The sequence below is a fragment of the Thermobia domestica genome, chromosome 12, assembly GCF_964235325.1.
Source record: "Thermobia domestica chromosome 12, izTheDome1.hap1.1, whole genome shotgun sequence".
Taxonomy (NCBI): domain Eukaryota; kingdom Metazoa; phylum Arthropoda; class Insecta; order Zygentoma; family Lepismatidae; genus Thermobia; species Thermobia domestica.
In genome coordinates this window covers 32,401,574-32,425,666 of record NC_137465.1, presented here as the reverse complement: position 1 = coordinate 32,425,666, position 24,093 = coordinate 32,401,574, and the positions used below count along the sequence as shown (strand labels likewise).

The window sequence follows — 24,093 nt, the reverse complement described above, 5'->3', positions numbered from 1 at the left end:
TTTGCAGTCTTTCTAAATTTGCAAAATTCGTAATTTTGATGCTACATTTGAGATCTTATTCCATTTTCCAGCCTACTATCCTGGATGTATGTATGTTTTCTGAAAGACTGAGATTTCTGCTTTAAGATAGTAAAATCCGCAACTTCTCTTAGTAACCATGCAGTAGCCTGTTTGCTACACATATTGAACACTTATTTTCGCTTACCTCAGTGAAAAACAAAAAATGTAAATCCAAGATTACAGCAGGAGAACAAAAAGTGACAAACGTTTGAACAAGCTACTAGTGAGGTAATCTTAGCGAATATGTAATTTAAAAAAAAAAAAAAAATACCTGAAGGTCGAGCGACCATTTTGTTTCGAAGTAGGTGACTCCACAGGAATGGCTATAGTGTGAATACATTGTGTGTGGCGTTCACCTCCGGTGCTTGGAGTCCCTGGTTCGATCCCAGCTCGCTCCATGTGGACTTTGTGGTGGGCAAACACTATGCTCGCGGGTTTTTTCGGGGTTCTCCCGTTTCCTCATTCCACCATTTCATTCATTTCTCATTATCACCGTCTCCTTTAGCCTAGCATAACCATGGGATGTAAAACTGAAAGATTTCATTTTCATTTTTTACATTGTGTTTTCCTTCCACTTCAGTAATTGCGTAATTCACTTCCTTAGATGATATTTTATTTTAGACGTTGTTGTTTCAGCCATTCTACCCTTAGCAGCTTTTTTATTTTTTTATTTATTTATTTTTTTTTACTACAACTTCCTTTTTTTATACAACACAGTAGATATTTTATGACGAGAAAATCCGATAATTTGTTGAAAAGTTGGAACTGGTTTCGTAGCCGCGTTTATAAACAAACACTATATATTTAGAGGTGGACGTTCCCATGTTTACATTCGTGAAAACTTCTGTACCGAGCAAAGCAAGAAATATAAGTTAGGTTCGAGATTGGATTCGTCGTTGGAATTTTAGAACTTCTAGCACGTAAGTTTTCATGAGAAATATACGTGATGTTCGTAAATGCATATGTAATTAATATGCTTACTGATTTAATCAATAGAGAAACTTGTGCAAGAAAGCAAATTGTGAGCAAGTCTATATTATTATTTTGAAATAACTGAACAATTCGTAAAGAGAACTATGCGAACCTAAATTTGCTATTTTTAAACAGAATATTTAATTCTAAAAAAGATGGTTCCTTACATCTTACATCTATTGAAAGAAGAGGGGGCATGCTGGTTCAGTGGTAGAGCGCTTACCTCTGGAGTGAGGGGTCCTAGTTCGATCCCCGGCCAAGTAAGTTTGTAGTGGACAACATCGTCTCCGTGGATTTTCTCGGGGTACTCCCGTTTTCTCCCACATCTCATTCCACTAATTCCTCCATCACCATTCATTTGCGTTAATCATCGTCTCCCTTAGCCTTGTGGGAATAATTGTTGGACGTTAAACTGAAAGATTTTATTTCTATTGAAAGAAGAGATAAGTACATTTTGTAAACAAAGTTTATGCACTAATTTTATACCAAAGCAACTTGTCTCAAAGTAACATTCTTATGAATTAATAAACTTCAGTTGGGAAGTTGGATTTTATTTAATATATACGTAATTAATTTTATATTCAGAGAATCTTTTATTCTTAGGTTTAAGAAATATAGTAGGATGTGGTAGATAGGTATTCCCTAGTTGCCACAGGCGATCCGTTAAGACTAATTTATCTACTCATTTATTGTTATTATTAAACCTAGTTGTGAGTTGCACGCAATGACAATCGTATAGAAAAGTCACTCGGCGGCAGCGTATAAGTTTTCGATTTCCTGCTTCTTATTTTTGTGTTTTGTATTTTTTTTTTTCTGTTTCTACTGTGAACTAATTGCGTACGAAAATTATATATAAGGTAATATTGTATTTTTGTAGCGATTAGTTAAAAGTTAATTATAAATATATTTTGCCTACACTTCGTAGTAAATGAAAAGTATTTTAGAGGAACGGCTACCAATCAGATAGAAATACCTCTTCACTTCCAGATTAAATAATATAACTTTTTTGACCTTTGTAAAAGAGCAGAGGGAACACTCATCTCCATATTTCTTGAAGACACATTATGAAAATCATCTGTAATATTTCAAAGTTTAATCGAACTTTTTCTTCAGGCAGCAAATTATCGCGAAATTTATTTGTTTTTATGTTTCCTTTAATTTTGTATTCGCTAAAGATTTTTAGATAAAATATATATCGTCTATTAAACGTACGAAAAAGCAAAAATAAACAATCACTCAAAAAAAAAAAGAAAGAAAGAAAGAAGAAAATCAAGTAAAGAACTCTACAGAATAGACTTACAGGTTCAATGTACCCGGCTAGATAACTTAGGTATACAAATTATTATTTTTAAGTGCACCTGAAATAAATAAATAACTTCCCACATAGCACAAACAATCTGTTTATGTACCCAGCCCGTTATTCGTAGTTTCGTTGATATATATGGCCACATGATTAAAATTATTATAAGGAATGAAGTTATGCAGTAAACCTGATTAGTCTTTAATATATTGCGAATAAGTATTTATAATATTTGTCTTCAGAGAATGTAGAGGTGAGTGTTATAAATTATTATTATTATTATTTATTTTTTATTGTAAAACCATGCTCATGAATTCTAACTTATCATTCTACATACAGATTTCTGTAATTCCTGGGTTTTCTTTAAACTTCAAAACTTTCGACTCTCCTCCTGTCTTGATCACGGAGGATAAAAACAAGAAGGAAAAGAATAGAAACATAAAGGAATAAAAAAAGGAATGGACTTACCAAGGGAAGAGCTGTTGTATGGAAACATGTCAAATACTTCGGTAATCTTCGGATGGGGTAATGCAAACTGAAATATTTCTATCCGAAGATTACCGGGGTACTTGACATGTTTCCATAACACAGCTCTTCCCTTGGTAAGTGCATTCCATTTTTTTTATTTCTGGATGTTTCTATTCTTTTTCTTCCTGTTTTTATCCTCCGTGACCAAGATTCCAAGAGAGAGTCGAAAGATTGGAAGTTTAAAGAAAATTCAGGAATTACAGAAATCTGTCAATTTTTTTTTGACCTTAAAAATAATGTACCTTCAATTTGTCTCTGTTCTTTGTTCAGAAGAACGATCACTTCATAGAAAAAAGAAATAACTGTATTTATCAATGTTAATAATGAAGCTAGTAATATATTTTTTTTCATGTTGTTTAGCTGGAGGTGGTACATCAAATCACGAAGATTCTCAGGCCATATTCGGTAATGTTCCAATAAGGAAGTTATTTGTTGGAAATCTTGTTCATAGAGTAAGTTCTCTTTTATTTTGATTACATATCTGTAATTTATAGTTCACATTATGTTTTTATTTATTTATTTTTATATTTTCTATGGGTTTGTCTTGTAAGAAAAGTCCCTGTATGCATGCCAGAGAAACTGAAAGGACAAAACCTATAATTGATTGATTCTCTTTCCGTTTTGCTGAAGCTCTTAGCTGATGTAGTATCAAAACTAAATTCTGTACAGAAATATGTATTATACAACTAGTTGGAATAAGGGAATCCGGAAGTAGACAGAGAAAACTCCTTATATATACGTGGTTAACATCATAAATTCTTTCTCTGAATACTTCATCAGATAGGAAGAGATAGATGTAATGGGAGAAACAGGAAGATTGTAGAACATAAAAATAGTTACGAATTGTCAAGATGGACTTTGTATTGGAATGCAGGATTCTCTATGTCTGAGTCTGTCTTTTTCGGGGCGAGCGTTCTCTAAGTTTATTTGGGGCGCAAAAGTAAAAATGTGCTTCATATATGAAGATAACATCAGTGTCACAAGCAGTGGCGAAGGGTGGTAAGAGGCCTGGCCTACCCATTTACTTTCAGAAATTATAATTTATAATTAATTCATTTTCCTTGCACAGAATGTATGATAATTTTCTAAGTTGAGAAAATATTTTATTGTTCGATAACGAAATCGTGGTTAGTACCACTGCTGGGAGGCTCACCGAGCAGTGTCTCAGGTGGCAGTAAAACTACCGCCAAGCTACTCAGAAAATCCTGCGAGAGAACGTGTTGGTAATAACCTGCGAAAGAGACCGGCCTAAGCGCTTATCGACTTTCGTTTCTACATAAAGCGTTTCTCTCGAGACCTTCGATTTCGATTCCATATGTCAAACAAATAAAGAGCAAGAGAACGTGGACCGCATTCCGTACCAACTTTGCTTAATTTTGCGGACTCTAACGTAACACAAAAGCTGGAACAAGCAGTTTTAAAGGTACTACGCCTCCCAAACTAATTCTCCTTTATTCCGTTATGTTAACGTAAACTCGTACGAAATCAGACTCATTGTGTTCATTAGAACTGAGTAGAGAGTTTGTGTTTTTGAGATATTGTAAGTGACATTTTTTTCTTACATTTGCAAAAGTGAATGAGAGAAAATGCCAGTAAGTGGAGAATATAAACATAATATAATTCATATTAAAGAATTCTCTATGTTAGTGGTCTCTTGAAAATTAATGTGATAATTAAAGACGAAATTTTACAAGCAGAGTTTGTTTCAGTACAAGTACACGAAACAGCATATGTTTCTTGTGAAGTACAGATAAATTGATAGTCCATCTTCCCCACCCGATCACGCCCAGTTGAAACAATTAAATTGCATTACAGCGAATTAAGATCAGCTATGAGTCATACACGTGAATTTCATTATGCAAATTGAGATCCGGATCGAATAAGTAGTGTCGATGGTCTACAATTACGTTAAATTCATGTGAATTTGTCTTCTTGTGTTTCTGTAGTAAAATATTTATGTCTATCGATAATCTGTTTCATATTTTGCAAAAGAAATATATTTCCAATATGTCACCCTTAGCTACAAAGGGGTCATGCAAACATTGACTGTATTCAGAAGATGTTAAATTAGTTCGTTGCCGTTCGGTGATAAGGAAAAACAAAGTTTAAAAGCCACCCTCCTACGAAATTTTGGGTACACTTGAAGTTCAGATGGAAACTAGTTTTCGTGATTTACTCTCTTTCGGGGGGCGCGGTGGCTCAGTGATAGAGCGTTCACCTCCGGTGCTTGGGATCCTGGTTCGATCCCAGCTCGCGCCGTATGGATTTTGTGGTGGACAAACACCGTGCTCGTGCGTTTTCTCGGGGCACTCCCGTTTCTTCCCACTTTCTTCATTCCACCATTTCACTCATTTCTCTTCATCACCGTCTCCTTTAGCCTAACCGGCATAACCGTGGGACGTAAAACTTAAACTTTTTTTTTATTGTCTTTCGAATCTGTAGAACTACTTGCTTGTGAATAGTTTCAGGATTACAATAGTGATTTTCGTAGAAAGAAACTAGAGAATCTTCTTAATCTGTATCCCATTTTCGACGGTAATCAACTACGGAATGAACTGACAATCATCTTTTATAACGAAAATCAGTATCTTAGACTTATTAATTTACTTCAATACATCTCATCAAACGTCCTGCAAGAAGTGTAGCTAGAATGTCTTCGCTTGTTACATGTACGCTTAAATATTCCAGTTACTATAACACCATGTGAAACAAACGCATGGGTGCCCTAAAGACAATTAAAACATTCCAGAGGAAAAGGAATATAATGAGTAACGGCAGACTTAGTGTTTTAGCTTCAATCGCTACAGAAATAAGCTCTGAAGGATATTACACAAGGATACAGCTTTCAAGAAGAAAGTAATAGACATATTTGATGAGAAGAAAAACTGACGTTTGGAAATAATTTACAAGGTGATATAAGTAACACAGGTATTATTATTATTATTATTATTATTATTATTATTATTATTATTATATTGGGCCTACCTTCGTAAAACTATCACCCTTTGCCACTGGTCACAAGTTAGTGATGGGATGGTCTCCTTTGATGCGTATAAGAAACTTCCTATATGAGACGTAGACTATAAAAGACGGACAGAGGAAAGATTTCACATGTACTATTTTTCAGAAGTAAACAAACCACATAATCCATGTAAAATAAATAAATAAAACTATTCTCAATTACCATATAACGCAAATTCAATGAACATAGTACTACTTAGTATAAATTAGACTTTCCGTAACTTAAAACATCCAAAAGTCATAAATTCCTAATTGATACGACGGCATGTATTAATTATCTACTAACTGTAGATAATTAATAATACTACTATTAATTGCTTTCTTGTAATAACACATTGTAGAATTATCAGGTAACACTTTTTACCTTCTTTAACTTCATTAATTCGATCTCAAACTATGTAATTTTGGTTGATGAAAATAATTCCCGTGAGCTTGAAAATCAATCCACTTTAATATAAATTATTTCGTCTTCAGTCTGCTCTGTAACGCATATAAACAAAAGGTTAAAAGTTGCATATTAAAAACCTATCCACCTGCATAAAGGATGAAAACTATTAACTTACCATATAACTCACTCTGGGGTGAGTTTTTGCGGACAACTTTTTGAAAAAAAAATAAAAAATAAAAATAGACATGGAGATTTTTTCTCATATTTCATAAAGAAACGTTTCTAAACAACGTTACAATATGACATATTTATAATGTGGTATAAATCACTAGCAATGAAAAACTCCATAAGGGATGTAGTTTACTCTTGGAGGTGAGTTTTGTTTAGGACGATTTTCACAAAAACGACTGAGGTGATTTCGTTCATATTTCATAAATAAATGTTTAATTAGTAAACATACAATGGAGAAGTCATTTCCCATTAAAAAAAAAAAAAAAAAAAAAAAAAAGGATAGGAAGTTCACTTCGTTTATCTTCGTTTCATAAACAAATATTTCATGAATAGTTGACTTTTGTAATGAGTTTTCTTCGGACGAAGTTTTTTCGTATTTCACAGATAAATGTTTCAGTAATAATTGCAGCAGAACATAATTCAGTTTAAGAAATTGGAGCAAAAAATGTTTAGTGCAGTGGTCCGTACTTTTTATTTATTTATTTATTTATTTATTCTTTAACTGTGATTTAGAGTTCTGTTTCGCATTATGGTGAATGTTTTCCTGTTAACATGTCTTTTAATACTGTTTTTTTTTTTTCCTGTTTAATGTGTTTTTTTCGTATTTGTGTCTATATTTTTACCTATATTTTCCCTTATCATCATGTACTGCGGTTCAACTACTTTACGACGTTCTGTATCCCAGCTTGATTTAGGGGATCATCCTTCTACGTGCTGCCTATTCTTCGATGGAGGATCGTCAATCCCTTTGCTTCAAGAAGTTTATGGGATATATTAGGAAGCTGTGTGATAGTTGAAAACAGCTATGTTCCTACAGCTAATATGTGTACGCCTGAAGAAAGAACCCGGTAAAATACCATTAATTCCATTCCATTCTTACGTGGCGTCCTCCTCTTTGTGTGTTGTAGTTATCGCATGTATCATTAAATGAAACTTATGATTTTGTTACCAAAAAGAAGTTTCTTAGAGTAATACAAAAAAAATGTGTCAGAAGGTAGCCTACTGTGTCATTAGTTATTTCCTTCAATTGGCGTTGTGTACAGAGGTTGTTTCCCGTCAGTAGTGACAATTTTTACAAGCGGTAGTAGCGCAACGTAACGCGAAGTAAATGACAGCACCTCGTATACATTGGACTTGTTGATTTGTGACATATGTGTTGAACGTTCGTGTTAAAGATTACCACGGAAGATCGATTCTTATTGGGGGCGCCTTATAATCCCTAATACAATTATAATACTATATTATAAGATATGCAGAAAGCATAGATTCACCGTATCTGACAGTAGCGTAATACATGCGTTAAAGGTTGAAAATGAGAAGTGGATCTATTCCTGTAGGGTAGAAAAATACCTCACCCGTCCTGCTATGAACCCTATACTAGCAGTTATCTAGAAGGTACAGGCTCTCGTTACAGGGAAGAACCCAGATGCATCGAAATTATTGCAGACCTTATTAAATCATCTTTCAACACAACTCACACTAGAATTCGTCGTGATCTAGGGCTGGAGAAACGTCGAAAGGAGATATTTTGTAACTCTTGTCAAATCCCCATTGTAGCACAAATTGTCGACTACCCTACGAGCACAATCTATCGAGCGACAGATGAAAATACGTTGCATTACTGTTTGAAGCGTATGTGTACCTCAATGACTGTAGACCTGCGTGACCTTTTGTACAGAGAACGTTTTTAAAGCCTTTAAAGATTGGTGTTAGAGACTCCAAAAGATGGTATTATTTAAGTAGGGGAAAGTTGTGACAAGGAATTCATGAATCTTGCTAGTTTCTTTTTCAGTAGGAGGTTAAAGATGACGTGTCGTCAAAAATGGCAAGGTAAGTTCCCGTTATTATTAGACAAACATCCTGAAACCACGTTTTCTCCATGATTGTCTTCCTCTGTATAAGATAAAAATCTGTTATAACTGCGTAAGACAAGACATCTCGTTCGATTGTCTTCAACAAAGTTAGACGGGGGCGCGGTAGCTCAGTGGTAGAGCGTTCACCTCTGGTGCATGGAGTCCCTAGTTTGATCCCAGCTCGCGCAAAGTGGACTTTATGATGTAGACAAACACTGTGCTCATGGGTTTTCTCCGGGTTCTCCCACTTTCATCATTCCACCGTCTCCTTTAGCCTAAACGGCATAATTATGGGACGTAAAACAAAGATTTCCTTTCCTTTTTTTTTTTTCAGCAGTTAGAAGAAACTGATCCCGTGCCTTTCCGTGTGCCCGCTTTCTAGTGAAATCTCCGGCTGCCTCACTGATCCGACTATTATGCCTTCGATATCTTCACACGGACCTTGGCACAACGGAGGCCCCGCTCTATTGACTATACGTTAGGGTGGGCCGAAAATTTTTTTTCAGATATTCAGGATTGAGTAGTTATCAAAAGTTGTGTATTAATACGAAATGAAGCCATATCAAATATGTTGATTTTAAAACAATATTTAACCGGGCCCCCGTGGCCCTAAAGTTCCTAATTTTTTGTTGAAATAAAATGATTTTATGTAATAAGAACATTTTTCCAGACAATACTATTAGTAGATAAAACATTAAATACATGGTTTTAATATACGCAAGTAGCTATTGAGACTTTAACGAACTTTCATAACTACCATATTAACCACGAAAAACCTTCGTGTTGAGCCCAGCTCAAAACTCTCAAACTTTAAGAGAATATCACTTTTTCGCATCTGGAAGCAAAATGCACAACACTGGCTTTCCGAAGGCGGTGCTTACATTGCTGAATTCAAATAAACTAGAAACGATATGGCTGCGAGCCTCTCTTCCTGTTTTGTCTTGCTTTCGAATTAAGGATATGATTTTGAATTACAAGTCAAAATGCAAAACGATCATTAACCCCATTAAGAAATAAGATACCTCCATTAAGAGCCAAATTAAAGAAATTTAAGAACGGTGCTCAGAAGTTATTTGATATTTTCTCTTGCAAATGCTGCGATAGAGTAACCTGTAAGTGTGATAAATCAAATTAAATACCGCCGTGGGATCTCATATTAGATCAGAGAAATCAGAGACAAACGACGAGTTGCAATGTAGATAAAGCAGAAACCCATAGACTCAAAAGAAAGCATGGCACACAGATCGATTATGATGCTGCGGTACCAAATACAAGAGGGTTACAATCGTTAGCCTCAATCACGCACTTGGAACATACATTAAGTGCTTCCACCCCGAATTCAGACGATAAAGAGTTCGCATGGAGCTATCGTTTAGAGAATAACATCTAAAGTAAACCTAAATAAACAATAGTGAGCCCTAAACAAATGAGTACCGCCAAAGATTTAACAGGTGTCTCGAATAAGTCGGCAGCTAAAATTGTATCCGCTGTTTTAGAAGATATTAATTTTTGAACAAAACTAACCAAGACAAGGTAGTAGATAAAACCAAAATCCATAGGAAACTAGCAAAAAAAGAAAAAAGAAAGAGAAAAAAAGAAACTGTCTACAGTGTAAAGCTACTCATTTTAAGGGTCTATTTTGATGGCCGAAAATACCAAACTATAGTTCTAATTGACAATTGCAGTAGGCAAAGCACTGAAGGATATGCGGATTATATCGATTTGACCGATTGGTCAGAAGTAATCGGAACGAAACCTCCAAGTTTGGCTAACGTATCAACAGAAGAATTAACCGAAATGATTATAGAAAAGAGGAGGTTTCACAGTTTGTCACGTTCCCCTTCCACACACAGGCTTTGGAGAGGTGTATAAAGGTAGTAACAGAATCTTCTTCAGAAGTATACGGTAGTGTTGCACGAGACGGTTATATTCGCGCAAAACTGAAAGCACGAAAGTATCTACCAAGCTTCGAACATAAATCTCAATATTTTGTTCCAAGATTCAACTAAGGAGCTTTAAGTAAGAGGAAGGTGGGTGGGAGGAACTCGCTGTGTAGCCATCTCCACGTGGTGAGTTCTGGGCTGGTTTGGTGTTTGTTGGTCAATTTTTCAATCTTACCTTGTGTATTTGTGTCCGTACTATTATATCTACTAAACACCAATCAGACGAAGAGCTGCACATCAGATCAGAACATTTAAAATCCTGGGGTCAAGTTAAAGTATTAGGAATCTAAACCAATTTTCTATACATACTTAAAATAATGGTATATATTTTTTTAAAATAATAACACTTTTCGGACCCGCAGGTCCTGGTGAAATATTTTTATCTGCCTCTGTTTTGGGGAAGAAATATAGCATTATACAACTTTTGCACGGTACTCAAACTTAATTTTCTGAAAACAAATATTTCCATAATATTTTCACTACTCACAACCATATTTTTTCAGCATTAACGTTCTTTCGGGCTCCCGGGGCCCGGTTAAATATATTTTTATCCGGCTCTGTTTTGGCGAGGAAACATGACATAAATTTTGCACGGTACTCAAACTTAACTTTCTAAAAAAATATATTTCAATAATATTTTCACTATTTACAACTATCCTTTTTTAAAATAAACGTTCTTTAGGGCCCCCGGGGCCCGGTTAAATAACCTTTTCCCCGGCTCTGCTTCTGTGAAGAAACATAACATTATACAACTTTTGCACGGTACTGAAACTTAACTTTCTAAAACTATTTTTTAATAATATTTTCATTGGTCGCCACTTTTTTTTTTTTTTCAAAATTACTGTTCGTTCGGACCCCTGGGGTTCGGTTAAATGTCTTTTTATCCGGCTCTATTTTGGTGAAGAAACGTAACATAATATTATACAACTTTTGCATGGTACTCAAACTTAACTTTCTAAAAAATATATATATTTCAATATTTCACTGCTTGAAACTTTTTTTTTTTTTAATTAACGTTCTTTGAGGCCCCCGGGGCCCGGTTAAATATCTTTTTATCCGGCTCTAGTTTGGTGAAGAAATATAACATAATATTATACAACTTTTGCACGGTACTCAAACTTAACTTTCTAAAAATATATTTTAATATTATTTTCATTGGTCGCTACTTCTCTTTTTCAAAATTGACGTTCTTTCGGGCCCCCGGGGCCCGGTTAAATATCTTTTAATCCGGCTCTATTTTGGTGAGGAAACATAATGTAACATTTTATAAGTTTTGCACGGTACTCAATCTTAATTTTCTTAAAAAAAAGAAAATTTCGGCCGTTTTCGGCCCACCCTACTATACGTCCTCTAGAAAGTCTTGTGAAAAGGAGTAGTTGCGACTGGAGCTGTCTGCATTGCATGCAGCCTCCTAAATGGAAACGTCGATACTGAGCAATAGCTAGAATGTAGGACCACCAGATCACTTGTGGTGACATCATGAAATTCCGTGAGGTAGGCTCATCAAAAAATCGTCGCTATAGATGAGAAACACCTCTGTATTATGAATAAGAATTTAACCCATGGTTATAAATACTGGTGTTGTATTTGGCACAGGAAATTAAACCTTCTCTTGTTTTTGTGCTACTGAATATATATAGACTTAATTTTGTATAATTATAAATACATAGATCGAAATAAAATTCTTTTTTTTTTCTGTTTTCTTTAATCTCATATACATTTTCTGTTTATCTTCAATATAAGTTATTGGGGTAATAAAATGCGTGTATATAATAATAGAGATACGTATTTTAGAAAACAAATTAATATTTAGTGCGAAATTAATTTGAATACAGAGAAACAGCTGTTATTTTTATTGTTTGTGTAAGGCAGCGTTTCCCAACCTTTTTCAACTCGCGGCACACTCATAGATTTTATTATATTTAAATATAAAGTGCCATGGTATCTTTTTCTATGATTACTGATCTCACAGAGAAGAAATCTCGATTACTGCTTTTCCACCGTGGTAAATCATTATGCTTATTTTTCATTCTAATTTTAAAATAGAAAACAATTGCAATGAAATATTGGACTTAGCTTTTTAAAAATACACTTTCTTTTTTGAAAACTGCATCCAAACTTTCACTAACAAGAAAGATCACTAAATAACGAACGAACAAACAAATCTTTTTTACTTTTAAAACACAAATGTAGGTAATTCGTATGCATGTTTGTTTTGTCGAAAGGATTGAATATTTTAAAATTTGAAGTTACGAAATAGTCTGCAAAAATAAAGAAGCAATAATGGTCATAACGTCATAACAATGATAACAAATAATCTTTTTCAATATTAAAAATGTACAGAAAAGTAACGCGGGATGAAACTTAAAATTGTAGATTCATATTAGAGGTTCATAGTAATGTGAAATACAAATATGCATTTTCCCTTATGTCCTGCAATTTAATTGCTATAAAATTAATAATTTTGTATAGATTTACTCGCGGCACACCAGCGGCCCATTCACGGCACACCAGTGTGCCGCGGCACGCCGGTTGGGAAACGCTGGTGTAAGGCATATTTTATATATTTGTGTTGTTATTTAAAAGTGAATTTCGTCAGTACTACAAGGAAGCAGTAAATGCCAGTAATCGGTTTCAAAAGTCAGTTTTTTTCTAATTCTAAGAACTTTATATATTCAAATTAGGAGTACACACTTTTAACAAAACCAGTTTTAGCTTTAATCACTTACTCAGGATCAATACCCACTGTATACTACTATACATATGCACAGTCTGGGCCGTGGTCCGGGGTGGCAAACTTTTGTGGACCAATTTTCTTATACTTTAGTTCTGGAATTTGCAGAAATTTGGCGGCAGACGTTGATATTAAGGGAGTGGCAAAAATATTAAGTACGGCCCTGTGCACAGGAACTATAGTATGTTTTCAAAACGAGGTTTTTCCTTTTTTGGTTGTTTTTTTTTTTTATTTATTATTATTTTCTTTCTTTTAGAAGTAATTGCTAGGGCCACTTTTTCGTACAGCGTAGAATTTGCAAACCATAGAAAGAAACCATTTAGTATTAAGGAAAAAAAAAAACTTTTTTATTTATTGAAATAGCTAGCTTTACACCATCTTGCACTATTTCTTTCTCTTGCTTTTCAATACATATATATACATGTGAAGAACATCGTACTTGTAGGTTTTATTGAGGTTCTTCCGTTTCCTCCAACATTCTCATTCCGCCATTTTTTCCACATTTATTCACTTTCATTCATCACTCATTTCCTTTAGCCTACAGAAAAAAATCACGGCACGTAAAACTCGAAAAACTATTTTCTTTATATAAGGTATTTCAAAACAACAGCGACAACGTTTTAGAGGTGATTTGTCGCTGTTGTTTTGAAATACCTTATATATACCTTATATAAAGAAAATAGTATAGATTAGACAAGACAAAAAGTATAGATTAACGTGGGTACCCAAATGTTTTCTTTCGGAGTTACAGGCTGCCGAAAACATAAAAAAATGATCTTTAAAAGTCCATAGCTCCAAAACTATGGGACCTACCGTAGTCGGGTCAAGACTTCACTTAGGAACTAATATGTGTCCTATCCAAATATCCAAGTTTCAGAATCCTGAGGTACTCATGGAACAATTTTTATACAGGAAATTTGGCTACGGGCGTGTAATTTGAAGTACTCACCAACTACTTCTATGAAAATTGTTGCGGAAATACCACAGGTTTCTGAAACATTAATATTTGGATAGGGCACATATTAGTTCCTAAATAAAGTCTTGACCCGACTTCGCTAGGACCCATAGTTTTGGAGCTATGGTCCTTTAAAGTTCATTTTTTTCATGTTTTCGGCGGCTTATAACTCCGAAAGGAAGCATTTGTGCACCCAAGTTGGTCTATCTTGGTGTCAGAAATCGCCTCCCAAACGTTGTCGGTGTTGTTTTGAAACACCCTATATATATATATATATAATATTGCAAACCTTATTGGAACATACATGAACCACAAAACTTTCGCATTAGAGCTAAGCGCTCTACCCACTGATCAACTTTGCCCTCTCCAAATAACTGAAACAAGATCCAGTATTAAAATGTGTACAGTAGCCAGTTATTTGAGTGAAAGGGAAAGAGATGTTCAGTGATTAGTTGAGTGCAACACAAAATGGTGCTAACGTGAAGCAGTGTATGTTCAGTGTTGAGTGTTATGCGAAACACAGTTCGTCGAAAATTTGCGTTAAAGTCTTGGCACAAGAGTTTAAGAATGGGAATATGTTGACAAAACCTCCAGTAATCGAACACAGCCTTGCATTGACATCAAAGTTGGCCGTTTCCCAGCATCTTCTATAAAGGCAAGTCCTCCTATTCATTTACAAGAGTAAATTTAATGTATAATTAGAAAAATTTTGAGGGTCAGTTTTATTTTGGCCATCCTATATGTATATATTGTTATTCTGTAAAGATTACTAAATACTAGAGCATGGACTTAGAATCGAACCCCCTGATTGTCGGTTCTCGGTCTATGTAAATCTTTGACTAGTTCGTCTCAATATTGCGAGAGATGAGAGACAAAATGAATTGCAGAGAATACAAAACTGATACGTGAATGATAATAATAAAAAGTTTTAATTCCATTGGCTTTTCTCATAGCGCGTATGTATGCTGTGCTTGAGATTCGAAGCAAAGAATCTAAGACTGTCAGAAAAGATTAATATGTTCATTGTGTTCCTCTGTATTTGAAGTCAACCACGAAGGCTCCGCCTCACCTCGACTGAAGTATGTATAAACGAGTGTCAACTCTAGAACTGAAGAGTAGACTTGAAGTGCTTGACTGAATGTAGAGGGTCCTTTTATATAAAACGGCGGAATGCAGTCCACATGCCTTTCATATTTCCTTATCTGGCAGCTTCACGTGTTTGTTCGATACAATAAAATAAGTTTTGGGCTTCTCTCAGTAATTCAGATTTTGAGAACAACCCTGACTTAACCCATTCAATTAAGGCAGTTGATGTTTTGTACTGAAGCCAGCCTTAAATGAATGGATAGATGGATGGACAATATACAAAATTTAAATATTTATAATTTACAATATCGGGTTGTTCAACAAGTTTTGTCGTTCGATACGAAATACACTAGTGCATAGGGTGACACATCTGTGATCAGTGAGCGTACTCTCCCTGAACTGCAATACACTTGTTCCAGTGCTCTTCCAATTTATGGATGCCTTCCCTGAAGTGAGACTCCGGAAGATTGTCGAAATACGCGTCCACGGCTGCTATGGCCTCAGCATGTGATGCAAATCGTTTTCCACGCAGGAATTTTTGAGATGTGAGAATACCCAGAAGTCTGACGGAGCTAAATTCGGCAAATATGGTGGATGTTGGATCAATTCGTACTTTCACTGATTTTGGCTTTTTTTTTTAACTGTGTGACGCAATGCGTTGTCGTGATGGTAAAGGATTTTTTTTTCTTCTTCTGTGAACCAGATTTTCTCTCACGACGTTTGACATCCAGCTGGTCCAAAAGGTTACAATAATAATCTGCGTTGATTGTTTTGTCTGTTTGCAGGTAATCCACGAACAGAATCCCTTTTTCATCCCGAAACACCGATGCTAACACGTTTTTCGCCGATTTCTGGACTCTTATCGCTTCGAAGCAGAAGTACCGGGTTCACCCCACTCCTTAGCCTGTGGTTTTGTTTCAGGATTATGATGAGAAACACACGTCTTCTTATCCTTTATGATAAAAGGACGTATAAAATCCTTTTTATCCTTTCGAAAATACTCCAAATGTTGCTCCGAAAGGCACATTTGCTGCTTCTTGTTGTTGTTGTTGTTGTTTGTTGTTGTTGTTAGCGAATGCGCCTCCCATTTAGCAGTTTTTTGAAACCCAAAACGTCAGTCAAAATATGGCTGACACTGCCTAATGAGATGTCTAGGGCTTCTACTAAATCTCTCTCGGTGACTCGGCGATTTTCCAGAACCATATCTTGTATTTTTGCCACGATTTCTAGAGTTGATACACTTTTTGGACGTCTTTCACGTGGATCGTCTTCAAGACTTGTCCGACCCCGTTTGAATTCAATAACCCATCTTTCTTCTGTTCTCAATGATGGTAAAGAGTCCTTATACACTTTTACCAATCGTTCATGAGTTTGTTTTGGAGCTGCACCTTCCAAAACTAGGAATTTTATCACTGCTTGTAGCGATACGAATGAGTTGACGGATCAACGTGAAACTTCACGCGTGTTCATAACAAAGTCGTGCCATCTGTAGGAATATACAACGACGAACCGACTAGCATCATCTCATATCGCACGACAAAACTTATTGAACTAACTGGTAATTTCGGGGATTTTAAACTTTGGTATACTACAATATAATGAGTCCCAATTGCAAAATGTGCAAAATGGCCGTATCTGATATCCCGTGGACAAAGCTGAAGTTTTCCTGTCGTAAGCTTAGCAACCAGGGGAGTCATTTGTAGAAAAAAACAGGGAAATCCTCCCTTGGGTTGGGTTACATACTTTTTTGTTCAATAATATAGTAATGCAAATGTGAAAGTCAACCTTTATCAATGGAGAATCTACCCCCGCTCCAAGCAAAATCTGAAACGACGCTCCCTCTAACTTCGTGTGTGCTGCTGATGTATAACTTAAGGAGAAAAAAAAAAAAAAAAACAGCTAATAGATTCAATAGGAAGAACACGGCTGAACGCCAGTTTTTAATAATACTTTCTGAATTTGATTGCTTCCTTAGAGAACTTCTCAATTATAATTATTCTGTGTACACTTTTTCCTAAAGCATTAATTTCAATTATTGCAATTGGTATTGCACTTTATTAATACCCTTATGATTTATATTTCAGATAAAGAAAAGGGAATTAAAAGAAGTATTTGCTAAATATGGAAGAGTGATTGATGTCCACATAACTAGGCACAAATACTCCTTTCGTCATAAAAATTACGCATTTGTCACCTACTTAGAACCGGGAGATGCAGCAAGGTAAGAGTGGAGTGTATCTTAAGAGGATTTACTTATGGAGTAAGTGTTGGAGATAATTTAAAACTGTAGTTAAAATTCTAATTGGTGGAGAACAGCTGAACATTTCCAGTTTACGTACAGTCATTGTCACAAGAAAATAGGGTATTTTATATATGAAGTGTACATGTAGTATACTAGTTTTTATTTTCTTTAGCCGTAGGGTTGGTAGTCTCAAACAAAAGTGCATATCCATTTCATTCATGTTTCAAAACTAATAAAATTTGAGTACAATCTTCAATCGTAGGGAAAGTGTATTTTTCAGTATATATGTGGTGATTTTGTATTTTTGTTATCTACTGTTGAATCAAATGAAAAAATTGGTTCTACTGACGTAACTTAAAATTTGATGTGTATGTAAAGAACAACTTAGATTCTGCGATACTTCAGTATGTGAAAGCTGTTTAATACTTTATTATTATTATTATTATTATTATTATTATTATTATTATTATTATTATTATTATTATTATTATTATTATTATTATTATTATTATTATTATTGCATACTAACAAAATAATAAATATTTCTACCTGTGGAGTGCGACATAGAATTGTATTTTGCTCCTATACTTCAGCAGACCTATTTCTCCAGATTACTTCTTGAACTGCTAAATATTCATGTTTCTCCTCTTGTATTATTTCAGGACTTAGTCTAAATTAAGTAGATTAGTACGCTTTTTCTCTTCTTGGAATTGTGAAACTGTACATAGAACAGTTTAATATGAACGAATGGTAGCCGTCATATTCCTTTTCTAAAACAACAATGTTTCTATGCCCATTGACATTGGATTCATGGGTTGGATTTGAATTTAGTGTCAGCAGCGAGGCTGCATGGGGCGTGGACTTGGAGCTTAACGTGGGATAGGAACTACAGCAGCTCCCACAGGAAATGAACCTGGTACTCCGACCCCAGTGGTACGTACACTAACCACATAGCCACAGGAAACTCCCCATTGGCATTGAACAAATAGATGTTTTTGACGTGTACTAATTCGAGTCCTGTAGAGATCTTGTTGCTGTTACAGCAGGTATAAGGTTTTCTTATTTGCTGTAAACGGGACTTAACCCGATAAAGTCCAGGAGGTGCCTCAGAGGCACCCTGGTCCACTTTTAATACAATTATTCTTAATAGATGTTTCGTCGAGTGTCTTTCGCTCTAGAATTCTCCTATCTTTTTGGAATATGCCCCCTGATTGAGATGTTCATATATTTTCTTATTTTACTTCAGAAAAAAATAGGGTTATTTTTTATATTGACGTAAAGGCCCAAGGGGTGCCTCGGAGGCACCCTGGTCAATTTTTAATTCCATTATTCTTAATAGATACTTCGTCCCGTGTCCTGCGCTCTAGAATTCTTCTATTTCTTTGAAATACACCCTCTGATTCCGTTTCCTAAGCATTTTTTTTTTTACTTTACCTCAGAAAAAATAGCGTTATTTTTTATACTTACGTAAAGGCCCAAGAGGTGCCTCTGAGACTCCTATTGAAGTATGTACTTTTCTAATTATTTGATACTGTTGATTGTTTATTACCATTGACAAATGATTTCATAGCAAAGTAGTGAGTAGCCTTTCATATTAATGACGGGGAATACAAATGGTCGCGGTGAGTTCAGGTAGCTTGTATATGCAGCAGGGAGCCTCAGAGGCACCCCTTGGGCCTTTTAAGGGTAAAATTAGCGTGGGCTTTCTCGGGTTAATCATACATTAGAGCAAATAAGAACTCTCTTACTTAAAAAGATAAATAATAATACGAGATATGTTGAAAAAATATCTAACCTTAAGTTGGCAAAATAGATTTATTGATGTGGAAATCCGAAACACTAATCCGAAATCCGTTCAAAGTAGTATCCGTGCTAATGCACACATTTCTCCCAGCGCTCCCACCATTGTTGGAAACACTTCTGGAACACAGTTTTTGGAATGGTGAGCAACCGTGCCGTCGCATTCCGCATGGTGTCTTCTCTTGGCTCGAATCGGGCCCCTTTTAGTGGCATTTCCAGCTTGGGAAATAACCAAGTCACACGGAACCATGTCGGGTAAGTAGGAGCCAGACGACACATAGGAATGTTGTGTTTGGCGATGAAAGCCTGAATCAAATTTCGCGAACACTCACCTCTTGCCCAAATTCTCGTTTAAAATTGAATGTACCTACCTGGTTGAATGGTTTTCGCTATTGGCAAAATTTGATACAATATCGCTGCTGAAGTTTTTCTATCATTTTACAAAAACTGAAATCCGACCACCGCTCACTACACGTCTTCACTTGTTGGCCGACTACAAGCGACTGATGCAACGCTTTCTGCGGGCGGGAAAAAATTCACGACCGCGCGTGAGTGTCCGTTCTACATCTACACTGAAGAAAAATCTCCCTCTCTTCATTGGTTTACGCGGGGGAAAAGGTCGATAAACAGGCTGTTACAGATACTGTTTGAACACACCTCGTAATAATAATAAAAAAGGAAGCTAAAATTCGTTCATATTAAAGTGTTCTGTGTACGCTTTAACAATTCTTAGAAGGGAAAAGTCGTACTAATCTACTTAATTTAAACTAAATGCCTAAGTAATTCTTCCGTAGACAAGAGGAATTGTATGAATATTTAGCAGTTCAAAAAATTATTCACAGAAATAGACCTGGTGAATAAAGCAAACAGTAAGGTTCGTGAAATATAGCAGCAAAATACAACTCTACAATGCACCATCCAAATAATAGTGTGCTCTTTATATAAATGAGTGCGTTAAAATGCATACCTGGTGTTTCTGGACGAGCCATATGTTTTGCTCCATGTTTGTTATATTTAAATTCCGTTTCGTGTAAGAAATTACTATGAAAGTTTGGTAAGCTTATTCCATGGTTTTCTGTACATTCTATGTATACATATTTTGTGACAGGTTAGACAAAGAAAACGTTCACTCACCCATTTGTCGTCACTTTTTGTTTTAACTTCGTCTTTGCATTGCAGAATTCCAAATAATATTAGAATTTTCTTTCTTAATTTTTACACTACATACAAATGTTCTTAATTTTTACGCTACAAGAATTTATTTATAATAACTACAATACCTAGATATGCATTTGCAGACATAGAAATCAAGCTGCTCCGACATAAGGCGCTGTGAGATTCTATGAAACAGATAGTTTCCTAACAGAGACAGTAGAACGTTAGATAATCATAGATGCTCTCTTTGTTTCAAATGTTCCCATTTACGCGTTTCAATTACTAAAAGTGATCTACTCTTTCTTAGAATATTCGGCTTACAAGAGAGCGTTACTTTTAAAAGGCCCTTAAAAAAAATTGTAAGTCCTTAGTAAGTACCATAAATAAAGTAAGTTAAGTGGCATTTCACATATATCGTGATTTTTTTTAACGTATGCTGTCGGCAAACGTTCTTTCCAAAGTTAATTTCAAGTTATAACTACGTTGATTTAATTTATCGTCCTTTCGGTTGAGATAAACTAGAAGATAATGTAATACCGAGGCTGTAGCGTATTGTTCACGATCCTGCGCAGACAAGACAATTGTTATATTTTATAATTTTATTGATTGTTACATTTAAACCATAATGTCCAATCTTTTTTTTTAAATATATATATATATATATAACCCATGTTTTTGAAAGAACCCTGTATTCTTCCTTATAAATGGAATAAATCAAACACATCTCAATTTTCCTTGGTAATTAAGAATTTTATTTGGAACGACACATTGAAATTTCCCGTGTTGAATACGAGAATATATGATCTTATAAAAGAGTGTAAATAGCCAGTAGTTTCTGAACAAGGCGGTACTTGACTATATTCTGAAAATAGATTTTTCCTTAACCTTGGCAAATTCTCGAGTTATATTCAGACATGGAACGTGCGAATATTTTACGCTTCCTACTCTAGCTCTGGCGTGGGTTTTAGTGTGTTAAACCTCTCAGATTGCTTTGCAAACTGTAATTGTATCTTCTCGGCGTGCACTAAACTAAGCTTCTGTAGAAATGTAAGTTGTTTTTCAATAAAAGTTGTCGCACACTTATTAATAACATTGACCTGAAATGATACTATTTTTATAGTAGTAACAGGATAGAGATTATCATGAAATTAGTGCACATAATAGGAGAGTCGTCGGAACGGCTGAATGAAAGGATGACAGACCAGGGTCTATATTGTGTATTGGATGTTATTCGAAAATGTTCCTTTGTGTTCAGTGACAAGTGTCTCGGATCCCATGTTAAAATAAGATCGTACGGATATTCTCGTATAACTTCGGCTGTAAAAGGGAAGAATTAAATTTTATGCAAGCAATATTGAATGAATTATAACGGTACATTAGTTGGTGAAGTACTTAATGAGAAACGTGAAAAATCTTAAGTAGTTAGCTCCATCGTAGCACAGTAGTAAGCGTTTCCGTCACCATAGATTCAAACCCGAATAGTGGCTTGGATCCCACTTTATGAATTAAAATGCTACCTCATATAGTCCCGGGGCTGAAAAGAGATATCACTCCAATTGATCTAGCGATCTTGCTTACTCTTTTAAATTTCCACTATCTTAGCTATAAAGCAGTGCTCGTTGGAGCAATAGACCACGAAGGGTTAGACCAGTCAAATGACAGTTGTTAAAATTGTTTGATCTGTGTGGTCAACTTACGGGTCTGAATCATTACTTTTGGCTTTCTAGACCTATGTTCGTTATCCCTTAATTCAAATTACTCCTCAGTTACTTCATCACTGAAATTACGTATTCCCACCGGAAATGACATATGGAATTAAGTGTGTATAGAATTAAATAGTATATAATATGCTACTTGAAAATCGAAAATTAGAATAAGTGAAAAATTAATGGGCACGAAAGTCCGATATTGGTGCAACGTGGAACAACAGATTATAATAAGAACTTGCTGAAGTTAAAGAGTCGGTATTAGTATATGATGATGTGTTTTTGTTGAATTTTTCAGAGCGTTAAAAGCACAAAGAGGCGAGCTGAAGATCCAAGGCCAGCAACTTCGAGTATTTCCAGCCGATCAGAAGCATCAACCTAGAGATGGAATGCCATTTAGACCTCGCGCTCGCTTTTACAGACGAACGAAAGCCACTCAAGCAACATTGGCAGAAATAAAAGATTACCAATGGAAGCCCAGTACGGTTGTTGAAGATGATAAATCACAACCTGTGGGAGTGTGTTGGATTGAGAAACTCAATCCAGACTGTTTGTTGCATATATTTAGCTTTCTACCGCTCAGAGAAAGAATTAAAATTGAAAGAGGTAAGTAAACTCACATTGATATGTTAATAGTCTTTATAGATAACACCTTAACACTTAAAGGCCGATGGGGATTTAAATTTCGAAACCGCCCTGTCCGGCAGAAATCAAGGGTTATTTTAAAATATCATATCATGCTTCTTTTTTGTAGTTAGTCAAAGAAATTTTGTGAAATGTATGCTAATATACTGATACATCAAGATAAGATTGTTCAAGGGTCCCTTCTTTTTTCCTTGTTAATTTGTTGCTCCCTGTACCTATTGCCTCAATTTTGCAAAGTACCCTTTCATTTGCCAAAAAGTTTTGCCCCAAAAAGTATGAAAATATATCAAAATGAAGATTTTCCTGCATTATACAAAGGAGTAGGAAATTGACTATTCTTTAAAAAGTCTGAAATTAAGTTTATATACTCTTTTTTTATGTTTAAATGCCTGGACGCTCGTGAGCGTCCAGCGGATTCAACGTTAGTAAAGGGATGGACGCTCAGGATCGTCCATCGGTTTTTAAGTGTTAAGGATCTAAACAGACAGAATATTACAAATATTAACTCGGACTAACTGTAGTATAGTTTATCATTCAATAATTAGCAAAATTTTCAGTAGGAACTTCCATCTTCCTCAGCGGTGTTTTCCTAAAGCATCGACTGCATTTCTTGATCACATCTCAACGACATTTATCATTATGATATAGAAGATGGAAAAGAAACCTCTCTTTTAGAAATGCAAATAATATACTGTATAAACAAATACTACCTCGCTAGCATCAGGAACAGGATTTGCGCTCTTAAATATCAGAACTTGAACTTACTGAAAATCATCGAGATTGGTGCAGATATACTATATAGCAAACATGGCAATGTTTAACTTCTAAATAATGTAATGCATTCAGTACATTTCCTACTGTTTAGGCTTGTCGTTAGTATTTACAAACGAATACTCTATTGTTATATTCTTCACGATACACTAGCTTTTTACACAATATACTAATTAGAATTCCTATAAAATGATTCCCCTGTTCATTTGCCTATGATTCTGTAAAATTACAAATATTTAAACTAAGTCATTTAATGGTACCTTAACCAATTTTTACAAAAGTTTTTAGAAACAAATAAACTGTCGATACCTCTTTAACACTTCTGCGGTGGTGCTGTGATCATAAGTTTGTGTAAATATATATAGTTTTATAAGGTCAGTATTAACATCGTAATTTCAATACATCTTTTTATTTATTTATTTATTTATTTATTTGTTCGAAACTTGTTTACATGTTTTGTGTATGTAGCTGTACAATTACGGATTACTACAAATTTGGAAACAAAAGTTGGCAACGATGACTTGTAGACGGGATTCATATTATTGGTTTTAAGAAGACGGAAACTTACATTCAGATTAATGGAGGAAATAAAAATTCTTTGGCATAGGCCTGAAAAATAAAAATAACAGCTTCAATAGGTAAAGTATGTGGGAGTTCACTCTACACACATCATTAATGTAATGGCAGTCAATTGTTTGGATTA

General features: G+C 35.1%; 1 protein-coding gene across 3 annotated transcripts in view; it reads left to right on the top strand.

Moving 5' to 3' along the window:
* Positions 1-24,093, top strand: part of LOC145666405 (uncharacterized) — an 86,789-nt gene that overhangs the window by 19,286 nt on the left and 43,410 nt on the right. For all 3 annotated transcript variants that reach the window (XM_081733617.1, XM_081733616.1, XM_081733615.1), the window contains exons 3-5: positions 3,221-3,312; positions 17,156-17,292; positions 22,273-22,580. In XM_081733617.1, the coding sequence (XP_081589743.1) occupies positions 3,221-3,312; positions 17,156-17,292; positions 22,273-22,580 (537 nt within the window). The remainder of the gene's footprint in view (positions 1-3,220; positions 3,313-17,155; positions 17,293-22,272; positions 22,581-24,093) is intronic.